This window comes from Delphinapterus leucas, chromosome 8 (assembly GCF_059928025.1).
Source record: "Delphinapterus leucas isolate spDelLeu-1000000601 "Yukka" chromosome 8, BTC_Dleu_Yukka2, whole genome shotgun sequence".
In the NCBI taxonomy this organism is placed as follows: Eukaryota; Metazoa; Chordata; class Mammalia; order Artiodactyla; family Monodontidae; genus Delphinapterus; species Delphinapterus leucas.
The window spans coordinates 27,133,890-27,147,085 of NC_143136.1; the positions used below are offsets into that span (position 1 = coordinate 27,133,890).

General features: G+C 38.3%; 1 protein-coding gene across 1 annotated transcript in view; it reads right to left on the reverse strand.

Moving 5' to 3' along the window:
• UNC80 (unc-80 subunit of NALCN channel complex) overlaps positions 1–13,196 on the reverse strand; it is a 240,407-nt gene that overhangs the window by 55,920 nt on the left and 171,291 nt on the right. Inside the window, exons 36-42 of the mRNA XM_089916431.1 lie at positions 12,101–12,244; positions 8,780–8,880; positions 7,688–7,774; positions 5,923–6,106; positions 4,024–4,118; positions 2,310–2,399; positions 1,469–1,570 (exon numbers count right to left, since the gene is read on the reverse strand). Coding sequence (XP_089772557.1) covers positions 1,469–1,570; positions 2,310–2,399; positions 4,024–4,118; positions 5,923–6,106; positions 7,688–7,774; positions 8,780–8,880; positions 12,101–12,244 — 803 coding nt within the window. The remainder of the gene's footprint in view (positions 1–1,468; positions 1,571–2,309; positions 2,400–4,023; positions 4,119–5,922; positions 6,107–7,687; positions 7,775–8,779; positions 8,881–12,100; positions 12,245–13,196) is intronic.

The window sequence follows — 13,196 nt, forward strand, 5'->3', positions numbered from 1 at the left end:
CATAATATAGAAGACCTTCTCCAACAGGAGCCAGTCAGTTCCAATTGCTTCTATCATTTCTACTGATGCCTTACGCTGTTTCTGGGTTTGCCTCTTAAAGACTGAAATGGGCTCCAGGAAAAACCTATCTTGGAACAAAAGCTAATAGGACCTAGATTGGTGGTCCTTTAGCCCTTAGTTTAGATGACGTGAACATGGGTCTTTTGGTCCTTCTCTTAGTGCCTTTTCTGTTGCTGATCAGTGGGCAGGGGGATGTGACTAGGAAGATGATAAGCAGTGAGCAGCTGTGGAGGAGACTTCAGAGCCAGAACCACAGGTCTGTCTATTATTATCTCCCTGAGGAAATCAGAAAGAAGTCTTAAGATCCCAACTTGGAGTATAAGTAGAGTAAGGGCCCCGTTTTATGTTATTCTCTTAAAACGTGTTCTTAAACATGATTTAAAAAACACACTCGTGAAGTGCGGTTATTGATTATGGTTTTCATTATTTTGCTGCCAAAATCAGAGGCTGGGATAATTTGTGGGGAATTGTTTTAGGAATTATTTATATTTAAGGTCTTACAGTTTTGCCCAACACCTCACACTTTGTAATACATTCGCTATTTTCTTTCTTCTAAATGCAATTTAGGTATTTAATACTAACTATGTTTTTAATTACTTAAATGGTCGGATTCTATGCCATCCCCTAAAGATATTTTTGAAAAGCATCCTTGCTACGTGCAGAAAAATTGAAATAATAGTTTGTTTCAACATTTTATTAAAAATAAATGAATATAACACATAGACCACATTAAAATTGTATCATTATTAGAATTGTGTACTACAGCTATATTTTGCTTGCAAAACAGTGAATTTCCTTAAGCTCAAAGTCTGATTTATGATGAGATGTGTAAACGTTATTCTGTTCTTCAATCTTAAATCTAAGTACAGCTGCTTGATTCTGTTTCCTCCTATCTTAAGAGAAGTCAGTAACATGTCCAAGGTCAGATCACTGGTCAGTGGCAGAGCTGGGACTGAGTCCATATCTCTGGACCTTGGTGCGGGGCCTTTTTCAGGCACACTACATTGACCCCTTTTATTTTTTTTCCAGCTAGCATAAATTTCTGGGACAACCTTCTTATAGCTACACTATGTGTACTTCCAATCCTGCTTTACAAAAATATGGAGTGAAAATCCAAACTTAGAAACTAGCAGGTAAATAAATTAGAAGATTTCTGCTATTTATACCCCAATGATTTCTCATAGCATTCTCCTAGTGAGTGTCTCTTAATACCTTTGCATTATTCATCCAATTTATAAAAACTTGGTTAACACACTATTTTGGGTAACTATCTATTGACCAAGGGCCCATCATTCTCTCTCTAGAAAGTATCATAACGGAATCACAGAATCTCAGGGCTGGCAACCGTTTACAGATCATCTATCCCAATGACATGACAAAATAGAACAAAACTGTGGTGGTCAGGCACCTGTTTCTGAATGAGCTCCTGTCCTTTCTCTGGATGCATATGTACAAGGTTCAGCTGTGGAGACACGGATCTCCTAAAAGGGTAAATATCCCGAACATAGGTCTGTGGTGGGATTACACAAAGACAAAAAAAGAGTTCAAATAATTAAACTCTGACTCTCATTTCCTCTTTCCCCAAAGGTCAGACAAACATGTTATGTATTTTCTGATGGTTTAGATTCTTACTACTTTATGCTCCCCAATTCTACAAAATCCTAGGGAAGATAAACACCCTCCTCGGGAACGCTTCAATCTCCCCAGGCCGAGTATGCTTTCCAAAGTCCAGGATGCTCTGTCAGGAGCCAAGGAGCCAGACGCCATTTACTAAAACCCATTCTGAAGAAGAAAAGAAAAGCCCTGTAAAGTGATGTCAGTGGTCTTCCTGAGGTTTCCTTTGTTCATTAGATCACGTTACCACAATCATGCTTAATGTAGTAGAAAGCGGCACGAGAACAACATTAACATTCCAAATAAACACGTGTACTTACAATACGGGTAAACTTAAGTGTTCATCTAGATGTAATAATGACGAGTGATGAAGTGCCTTACTTACCTCCTTTAATTATTACAACGACGCTAAAGTAGCTACTATCATCACCTTCCCTCTACAGACAAGGAAACTGAAGGGTACAAAGGTAAAGTGGCCAGTCCAAAGCTAATACATCAGCAGTGAGGTGGTGTGAACCAAGCGGCCATACGCCTCACCTATAAACAGCGACGCCCCCCTGAGTGAAGCTGCCCTCCGGAAAGGCATAATGGGCTTTTGACACAGCTCTCCATGAGCGTCATCACTGCAGTCTCACCTTATTGTAGTGGATAAGGTTCCATCGTTTATCCATGAGAAAGTAATGTGTAGACTGGGATTCTGGGATATTAAAAAACTCCAGACACTCCTAGAACGACAGCAATTTTTAATAAACATTTATTGAGATCATATTATGAGCCAAACAGTAAGCTGAAAGGTAAAAATGTCGTAAAACAGGGTAACTTCCTATAAGGAATATATATGTATTTATATCTTACACACATTTTGTATATTATGTGTGCATATATATATACGTATATATATTATATACACACACATATATATGAACATTTACATGCACACAGCTATCCAAAAAAATGGCAGCATAAAGACTGATTGTGTAAGGTAGTGCAAGATAGGGGTAGGGGATTAAGACGTGCAAACTACTATGCATAAAATAAATAAGCTACAAGGATATATTGTACAACACAGAATATAGCCAATATTTTAGAATAACTATAAATGGAATATGACCTTTAAAAATTGCAAATCACTATGCTCTATACCTGAAGTGTATATAATATTATACATCAACTATATCTCAATGTAAAAAAAGCCCGAGAGTGTAATACAAACTATCTGCCCCGTTCTCATAGAGCTAAAGGAGGTACAATTGCAATGTAGACTCGAGCGATGCACTGTGAAGGCACAGTGGCATCTATTGGTCTCAGTATCAGGAAGAAAGCATGTTTAGTAGCAACATTAAGAATAATATGAACCACAGTGATTGAGCACTTATTATCTACTATATTCTATGCTCAATGCTTTCAATGTAGAGAACTTGTATAACCTGCCCTAATAATCGAGCACTGTTGAAAAAGAAACTGAGACTAGAGAGAGCCTGTTGTTTGACTTATTTAGAGGTTGTGGTGGAGCCTGGGTTTGAACTCACTGTCTGCCTTCATGCTATCCTACCATCCAAAGTGAGTAGGAAAATGAAGTGGCTGTTAAAGTTTGCTTCACTGGGCCTGAGAGATGCTCTGGAGATGAAGGAGTGAGGCCTGGAGGAGGCTTAACGACCCTTTCTACTGAAATAAAATACACAGGCTTGCAAAACTGAATTTCTCAGAGGTCTTTTCTGGGCTGAAAGTTTGGGCTCCAGGTAAACAGGGAATCACTGCACTAGTGTACTTACTACTTTCCCTTAACAACCCTACAGGCATGAGTAACAATGGACTGCGTACCTCTTAAGGGGCGTAATTGTCATAACCATTAAAAATACTTTCTTGATTCACTTAGTTCATTCTAAGGTATATATTTTCTGCCTCTCCAATCATTTCTGTCAGTGGCAAATCAAGACTGTGTATTGTTCAACTCGATGCCACAAAAAGCGTCTCTGGCATGGACTGTCACCTGACCCCTAGAGTTTGTGCCAGTGCCCTTGGGGTGCAAACCCAGGGCGGCTCCAGAACTGCCACAAGTGATGCCAGGATACTCCTACGCAGGATTCACAGCATCTCAAGAGGAGTGTCACGTGGCTGCCGTAACTGAGAGGGAGCCAGCATGATCTTGCCTACATCCATGTGGGGAAAATTATGCAAGGAAATAGAGGAAGTACACAAGAGTGGGGCAGATTCTAGAAGAGGTAAATAAATGCATATATTCATTTGAAGATAGAGAAAGGCAGTTTAATTCAAAACTGGATGATCAGTGAAGTGGCCATAGCCATTGTGCATTAAAAACAAATCACTTCTGTCAAAAGTCATCCCTACCTTTAACAGGGCTTCAAATTGAGTATCTTCATGGACTGGTAACTGGGTTGGGATATCACACTCATTCTGTCCATGAACTACCAAGGTCTTGGTACCTACAGAAGGTAAAAATCATAATAAACTGACTTCTACTATAAGAAAGTTTATAGATAAAGCACAAATTATTAAAATATTATCAATAAGCTGATGTTTTTATTATTATTATGATTACTACTAGTGAGGGTTTAATGCAACTTGTGCATTGTACTAACTGCGCTCCTTTGTTTCTAGTTAAATATATATATATATATATATATATATATATATATTTTTTTTTTTTTTGCGGTACGCGGGCCTCTCACTGTTGTGGCCTCTCCCGTTGCAGAGCACAGGCTCCGGACGCGCAGGCTCAGCAGCCATGGCTCACGGGCCCAGCCGCTCCGCGGCATGTGGGGTCTTCCCGGACCGGGGCACGAACCCGTGTCCCCTGCATCGGCAGGCGGACTCTCAACCACTGCGCCACCAGGGAAGCCCTAAATATATATTGTAAATATGTTTACTTATTATTTAAAAATCATAGCTACCGTTTATGGAGTTCCCCATACTTTTAAATGGTTTTATGTGCATAATCATATTTAAATCTCATAGCAACCTTATGATATGGGTATTATTATTTTCACACTACAAATGAAGAAACAGAGAGAACTTATTCTTATAAATAAGAACTTATAAGTAACTTAGTCAAAGACACATTTATTTAGTGGAAGAGTCAGAATTCAAACCTTAAGCATTCCAACAAATAATCTATTCCTTTATTTTAAATGAGATGATGAGGTAATAATGGTTGAGAAGATACAAACAGAGCTATTAGCAAAAGCTAAACAAGTACCTGAAAGGTAGTTTAAGTTTACATTTTCTGTATTCTGCTTGGCTGGTGAGACAGTGAACATTATGATATACCTTGATTTATAATGAGTTGTTTTTAAGTATATGCCTGACAATATGTTTCTTTGCTGTGATAAAAGCTGATCTCTTTGTTGAGTAACCTACAGGCACATAAATATACCATATATGGTATATATACCATATACCATATACCATATACCACTTACTGAATGCTTACCACGTGTCAGGTATGGCAGCTAGTATTTTACAAACCTAAACTCATTTATTCCTCACAATTATGAAGTATGAATCATACTCCCATTGTACGTGTGAGTAAAGAAAGCTTTAAAAGTGATGTACTTTTTCATAGCTAATATTAATTACACAGATGATAAACGGCAGTGCTCTGATTTTAACACAGGCCTCTTTGCTGCCAGAACCTGTATTCTTATTTATATATAATTTTGTCTTTTTATTTCAATACACGTATTATCTCACATTTTCTTAGACATTGCACAAGGATAAAGGCTTGGCAAAATTTCATCTCCAAGAAAGGCAAGCTATCCAAAGTGAAAAGGAATTGTACCTAGAGTTTATATCACACTGCATGTTTTTTTGTAATTTTCCCTCCTGCTTTTCCCTTTTCCAATTTTTCATAAAGCCATCTCTCAGTGAGTTTACAAAAGCCTGGGGCCCCTGCCATGCAAACAATATTATTCTCCTTGCAGTGCCAAAAATTCATTCAAAAAGGCTCTCAGTTCAGCTGGCCCTCTGCAATAGACTTAAATAAATCTTTAACCTTGGCAGTCCTTCAAGTACTGATTCACGTGGATCTCAGTTCTGATGTCTCCCTTTTCATCTGGCAATTGCTGACTTTTAAAGGGCCTATTGTACTTCTTCAGATTGTATCCAACAAAAGTTCTTTGAAGCACTCAATCCCAGGGTCAGAAAATCTTCTCATGAATGAAAGAGACACTTGCTTCGTAAAAGCCTTATTTATACTCCTAAAAAAGTTATGTCTTCCAAAAGCAGTACCTGGCATTGAAGCGGTCACCAGGAGCTTGACCTCACATTGCTCCTTCTTCATGGTCTGCTTCAGATCCTTGAAGAACAGGCCTTCTACGTAACCGACCACCTCCCACAGGAAAGTCAGAGTGGCTGAAATGGCATCCATCCCCCACTCGCAGGGGGTCCGCACGAAGTACATGATTAATCCTACCTATAAGTCAGAACAGGAAGTGGTCACAAAGTCACAGTAATTCTGAGCTTACATTCTCATTGCCTTGGCTTTTCATTTTCTTAATTAAATATTGTTTTTTTGACTTTGAATTCTCTGTTCAAATGCTTCTCTAACACTTTCAGTGGAAGTAAGCAGAAGAAGGGACAACTGGAAAACTGACCTGAACAGGTTGCCATATATTTTTATGTCATCACTAAAATACTTACTGCTATTTTTTTTAACATCTTTACTGGAGTACAATTGCTTTACAATGTTGTGTTAGTTTCTGCTGTGTAACAAAGTGAATCAGCTACATGTCTGCATATATCCCCATATCCCCTCCCTCTTGCGTCTCCCTCCCACCCTCACTATCCCACCCCTCTAGGTGGTCACAAAGCACGGAGCTGATCTCCCTGTGTGATGCAGCTGCTTCCCACTAGCTATCTATTTTACATTTGCTAGTGTATATATGTCAATGCTACTCTCTCACTTCATCCCAGCTTACCCTTCTCCCTCCCCATGTTCTCAAGTCAATTCTCTACATCTGGGTTTTTATTCCTGTCCTGCCCCTAGGTTCATCAGAACCATATATATATTTTTAGATTCCATATATATGTGTTAGCATACCCTGAGAAAACCATAATTCAAAAAGAGTCATGTACCACAATGTTCATTGCAGCACATTTACAATAGCCAGGACATGGAAGCAACCTAAATGTCCATCGACAGATGAATGGATAAAGATATGGCACATGTATACAATGGAATATTACTCAGCCATAAAAAGAAACGAAATTGAGTTATTTGTAGTGAGCTGGATGGACCCAGAGAGTGAAGTAAGTCAGAAAGAGAAAAACAAATACTGTATGCTAACACACATATGTGGAATGTAAAAAAAACCCAAAATGGTTCTGAAGAACCTAGGGGCAGGACAGGAATAAAGACACAGACGTAAAGAATGGACTTGACATGGGGAAGGGGAAGGGGAAGGGTAAGCTGGGATGAAGTGAGAGAGTAGCATTGACATATATACACTAGCAAATGTAAAATAGATAGCTAGTGGGAAGCAGCTGCATCACACAGGGAGATCAGCTCCGTGCTTTGTGACCACCTAGAGGGGTGGGATAGTGAGGGTGGGAGGGAGACGCAAGAGGGAGGGGATATGGGGATATATGAATATGTATAGCTGATTCACTTTGTTATAAAGCAGAAACTAACATACCATTGTAAAGCAATTATACTCCAATAAAGGTGTTAAAAGAAAAAGGAATTTTTAAAAAAATGATATATACACTTTTTCAACAGAAAACTAAAATTATGGACCAACATGAGGAAGTTCTATAATGCCAAAGGGAGACAGAGAGGAAAGAGACATTTACTGAGTGCCCATCACATGCCAAGGATTGTGCCAGGAGGGGCTTCCCCATACAAACAGTGGTGAATTCAGCTGACCATGATTCACTTTCAGTCATATAATTAATGGGAACTTATTGAAAAAAAAAATCTCCTAAGATCTTTTTCTCTTATTGTTGCTTCCTACTTGGAAATGAATATTTATAACCTACTGGAGGTGAAACTCACCAAGTAGTTGAATAGGATGTGAGAGGTCTGAGCAGGAAAGTCTCCGATATTCAGGAGAAGTTTGCGCAGCATGTACATTAACTCATCCTGAAAGAACAACAGAATTTCTAGGTCTCATTCAGCTGCCATGCTGTAGGAAATAAAATTAACTTCTTGAAAAGCAAGGTAGGGGGAATTTTCTTACTTTTGCCCACATGTTGATTTCCCTTATGTTCAGAATTTTAATATAGTATTTGTGATACTTGTTAAATAGCATTTAAACCAACTGTAACACCGTCTCCTAGAAGCTAATACATGAAATTACTAAGCAAGAGTCAAATTTTTAAATAAAAATGTAGACTGTGTCTATAGGTCACAGGCAAATCACAGGAAAGCTGTACATTTAGTCATCTCTATTTGCTGTGGCTTCCAGGTGTGATGGAAATGTGAGGAGGATCTATCTTAAGAAACCATTAAACAAACTAGGTTTATTGAACTTCATAGTTCTGCTTCCTACGTTTCAAGTCAAAGAGATAAAGCTGGGCCAAGAGAGAATAAATGGAGGTGTTTCTAATTAACCTTCCTTTCAGAAACTTAATCTCCCAGTGAACAGGACCATAACACAGAAATGAAGAAATAATTTGTAATCATCAGGGTATTTTGCCATTGCTCAGAAAATGACTTTTATTTGGCATAATCTTCTCACAGGGTGACCTGATAAATTAGATTTTTTGATTAGTGGAGAGTTTCAACATGCTCTAATAATACTACCTGCACCACATACTACCAGCCAGGTAGAATTCAGTAAATGTACCGAACACTGAAAACATTAAACTGAATTTAATCTTTCTTTAAAAGACTGAGAATCTTTCAGTATCTTAGGGTCATTACTAGCAGTGTACCATATATATACGGAGACATCAGTTAATGGAGAAATTCAAAAGAAAACAGCCAAGTTTAATTTGTTCATCATTATCATCATCCAAAGTACTTCTCGGCTATATGTCAGAGGACACCAATGTTGCATGCATGTCACTATAAAGTCCACTGCTTGTTTTAACCATGTTCACATACATAGCTACATAGCTACACTATAAAGAAAGAGGAATTTACTTGTCTATTGCTGATGGTCAGTTTTTCCAGGAAATGTCGAAGAACTGTTGATGGATCTTCAATTAGACAATTCCATAAGACTTGCTGGGCCACAGCACTCACTTCAGAAGAGAAAGGAAATTGAATATTCATCTTAAATGGAGAAAAATCTATTAGATAAAGTATTCAAATAATTTTCTAAACTTTAATAGGTCTCGCTCAAATTTTTGCCTTACAGATGTTCTGTGACCTCTTTTTCTATTGAAAGGCAGGTTATCTGTTCTTTTTGTTGTTGTTTCTGAACATTTTAGCCTATAAGGAAAATGTGACAAGAGTATAGGATGCCCTTTAAATATCAGCATTGCTTTTGTTAAAAATGCATTTGTGATATACAATGGAATATCATTTAGCCATAAAAAAGGAAATCCTCCCATTTGTGACAATATGGATGGACTTTGAGGGTGTTATGCAAAGTGAAAGAAGTCAGACATAGAAAGAAAAATGTATGATCTCACTTACATGTGGAATCTAAGAAAAACCCAAACTCATAGATACATAGGACAGATTTGTTACCAGAGGTGGGGGGGTGGGTACTGGGGGGAGGGAAGGTGGTCAAAGGTTACAAACTTCCAGTTATAAGATAAATAAATCCTGGGGATATAATGTACAGCATGGTGACTGTCGTTAACAATACTGTATTGTATACTTGAAAGCTGTTAAGACAGTAGTTATTAAAAGTCCTCATCAGGACTTCCCTGGTAGCACAGTGGTTAAGAATCCACTTGCCAATGCAGGGGACAAAGGTTCGAGCCCTGCTCCGGGAAGACCCCACATGCCGCGAAGCAACTAAGCCTGAGCGCCACAGCTACTGAGTTTGCACTCTAGAGCACACGGGCCACAACTACTGAGCCCGTGCACCTAGAGCTCGTGCTCCACAAGAGAAGCCACCGCAATTCGATGTCTGTGCACTGCGACGAAAAATAACCCCTGCTCGTTGCAGCTAGAGAAAGCCCACGTGCAGCCACGAAGACCCAAAGCAGGCAAAAATTTTTTTAAAAAGTTCCCATCATAAAAAAAATTGTAGCTATGTATGGTGATGGATGTTAACTAAACTTATCGTGGTAATCATTTTGTAATGCATACATATATCAAATGTTTATGTTGTATACCTAAAACTAGCACAATGTTATATGTCAATTACATCTTAATAAAAAAAGAATACAGTTATGAATCTTTGTTTTGGAAATTACCCTAATGTTAACAGTGGAAAGTATTTATTAAAGTCCCACTTCATTGTTTATTGTATGCAGAAATTCCTAAAGTAATTATTTGGTTTAGAAAATATGCTTTGTTTAGAATGCACATGAATTAGACATGACCTTTTATTGTTCACATGAATGTTTTAAATAATAACTCCCACAGCAAGATGACATAGTTGAGCCAGTAACAGTTAGGGTTCCCACTTCTAATGAGGGTGTCTTAGGAATAAATAATTATTCCTAATGTGAAAGAAAGTGCTACTTCTTTGGGAAAAGTGGTCAGTCTAAGGTTGCCTGGAAGTGCCCAGGCTAAGAAAGCAGGTGGGTAAAAGTGAGTAGGGGGTAAGCATTAGATGATCTTCAGTTTAAATGGTTTAGTTTAGTTTTCTAAACTAGGAATATAGAGTTTAGCATAAATTTATTTTTCAGTCTATATTTAAAATAAATCATACCAATTTTTTTTGCTTCAGAAGCTAACCATCCAATTAAAATTGAGCTATATAAATAAATAATTTAACAGATGTAAATATAAGCTTTAACTTTCATGTATCTTTATAAATAATTAAAATAGATGTGGGTTTTTGTTAAGTTGAAATTGGCTGCAAAACTATCTTTATAACACTATTTTTATTCTAATTGCTAAGTACGGCAGTTTAAGCTTAAAACATGAGAAATACAGAAAAAGACAAAGAGGAGAATAAGGCTGATAAGTCTACCAACCACCAAAACAACTATAAACATTTTGGAGTATATTTTTTCATATACATGAAATATATATATTTACATGTATCTTTAAATAATATCATATAGAAAATACTCTCTGGTACTCACATTTTTAATTATAAATTGAACACTTTTATGTTAATATTTTTCTAATGTGCACAGAAAGCTGTCATATGGAGGTACCATGATTAACTAATTGCCTATTGTTGGACATTTAAACTCTTCTCGAATATTTGTTATTTTAAAACCATACAAGGTACAGCGTTCTCTGTAAACCTTAATTCACCCCTCATTACTGCCTTAGGAAATTGCTAGATACCAAAATCTGTGTCAAAGGGTGTACACACTTTTAAGGCTTATGGTGAAACTGTGAAACTGTTTCAGAATGCTTGCATTAAATTTTTACTGACGTCAGCGAGGTGTGAGGATAATCTTTTCTCTGAATCTTTACCAGCTATGCCATAATTTCTTTTGAAATAATCCTTGCAATTTTTTATATGAAATGTAAGATTTCACTGTTGTTTTAAACAACAGTGTTATTTACAGATTTAATTGGCTGTTAGAGTGTGTGTTTATATCCTTTGTCCATTTCTCTACTGGGGTATAAAAATGTCATTATTGAGTTATAAAGGTTTTTTTTTTTTAAAAAATAACATCAAGAATATTAACCTGTTATCTGTGACAAATGTAACTCATCTTTACCCCTAGTTTATCATTTCATTTTTCAATTATTTTCTTTACATATTACCTCTGGAAAGGAAATCAAGTGAGAAAGATGGCATTAATGATGTCAAGCCAATGGCTAAGATTTCTAAGGTGGCCAAAATCACTATTTGATTTCTCCGTGGCCAAATGAGGGTTGGTCTGTTCTCCAGTCCTAAACAACGCTCCTGGAAAAAACTGCCTATTTTAAGTGCAATACCTTGGTCATAAAGTTTGTGGGAGGAAAAGGGGGAGAAAGTGGTAGTGTTAGTTCAGTGTACTACAAATCTGTCATTATAGTATGTCCATAAAACAACTCCACACGTGGCCAGTGGTTCATGGCTTCGAGGGCACCCTACTGCTCTTTATCAGATCAACGCCTTCAGTATTGATTAGAGTTACTGACGGTTTTGACTAGTCAAAACTGTACCTGTTGGTCTTCCCTGGTGGCGCAGTGGTTGAGAGTCCGCCTGCCGATGCAGGGGACACTGGCTCGTGCCCCGGTACGGAAAGATCCCACATGCCGCGGAGCAGCTGAGCCCGTGAGCCATGGCCGCTGAGCCTGCGCGTCCGGAGCCTGTGCTCCGCAACGGGAGGGGCCACAGCAGTGAGAGGCCCGCGTACCGCAAAAAACAAACAAACAAACAAAAAACTGTACCTGCTACTCCATCTTCCCGCACCTCACCATCCTCCATCAGGTGGACAATGGGGAGCACTGCTGCACAGATGCATGCCGGGAACACAGCCTGCGGGGGCTGAGGCACGTGGGGGCTGGGCATGTGTTCGGTGGTGTGCTCCTCATCTGAAGAGGGAGGCAGAATCGGCGTGCTTTTCTCAGTTCAAGACCTACTTATGGAACATTTTCTTTTCTGTGCAGATATCTAGCTGTGCCAGCATCATCTGTTGGAAAGACTATTCTTTCCCCCATTGACGTTTCATGGCACCCTTTTCAAACTTGAAATCAACATACATGTAATGGTTTTCTTCCGGTTCCAATCTAGTCCCTTGATGTGTATATCAACCCTCAAGTCCATACTGCACAGTCTTGGTTACTGCAGCTCTGTAGTCAGTTTTGAAATGGGGAAATGTATGTTTTCCAACTTTGCTCTTCATTTCCAAGATTACTGTGCCTATGCAAGGGTGTGGAACAGTTGGAACCCTTATGCTTTTTGGTCGGAATGTAAAACGATACAGACACTTTTGAAAAGAGTTTGGCAGTTTTCCTCACAAAACTTACACATAATGGTTCATAAGAGTGTAATTCATAATAACCAAAGGGTGGAAACAACCCAAAAGTCCACTCTAACTGGTGAACGGATAAACAAAATGTGGCGTATCCATATAATGGAACATTATCTTGTAATAAGAAGGAATGAAGAACTGATACATGTGGCAGCATGGATCGTCCTTGAAAGTATGCTGAGTGAAAGGATCCAGTCACAAAAGGCCACATATTATATGATTCCATTCATATGAGATGTGCAGAATAGGCAAATCCATAGAAATAGAAAGTAGATTATTGCTTGTCAGGGGTTGGGGGGAGTGGTGGATGAGGCGTGACTACTAATGGGTATAGGGTCTCTTTTGGGGATAATGAAAATATCCTAAAATTAAGTAGGGTTGATGGTTGCACGCTCTACAAATATACTAACAACCACTGCATTATGCACTTCAAAAGGTGAATTTTAGTATGTGAATTATATCTCAAGAAAGGTGTTAGAAAAAATATAGATATGCCTTGGGCTGCTGTGATT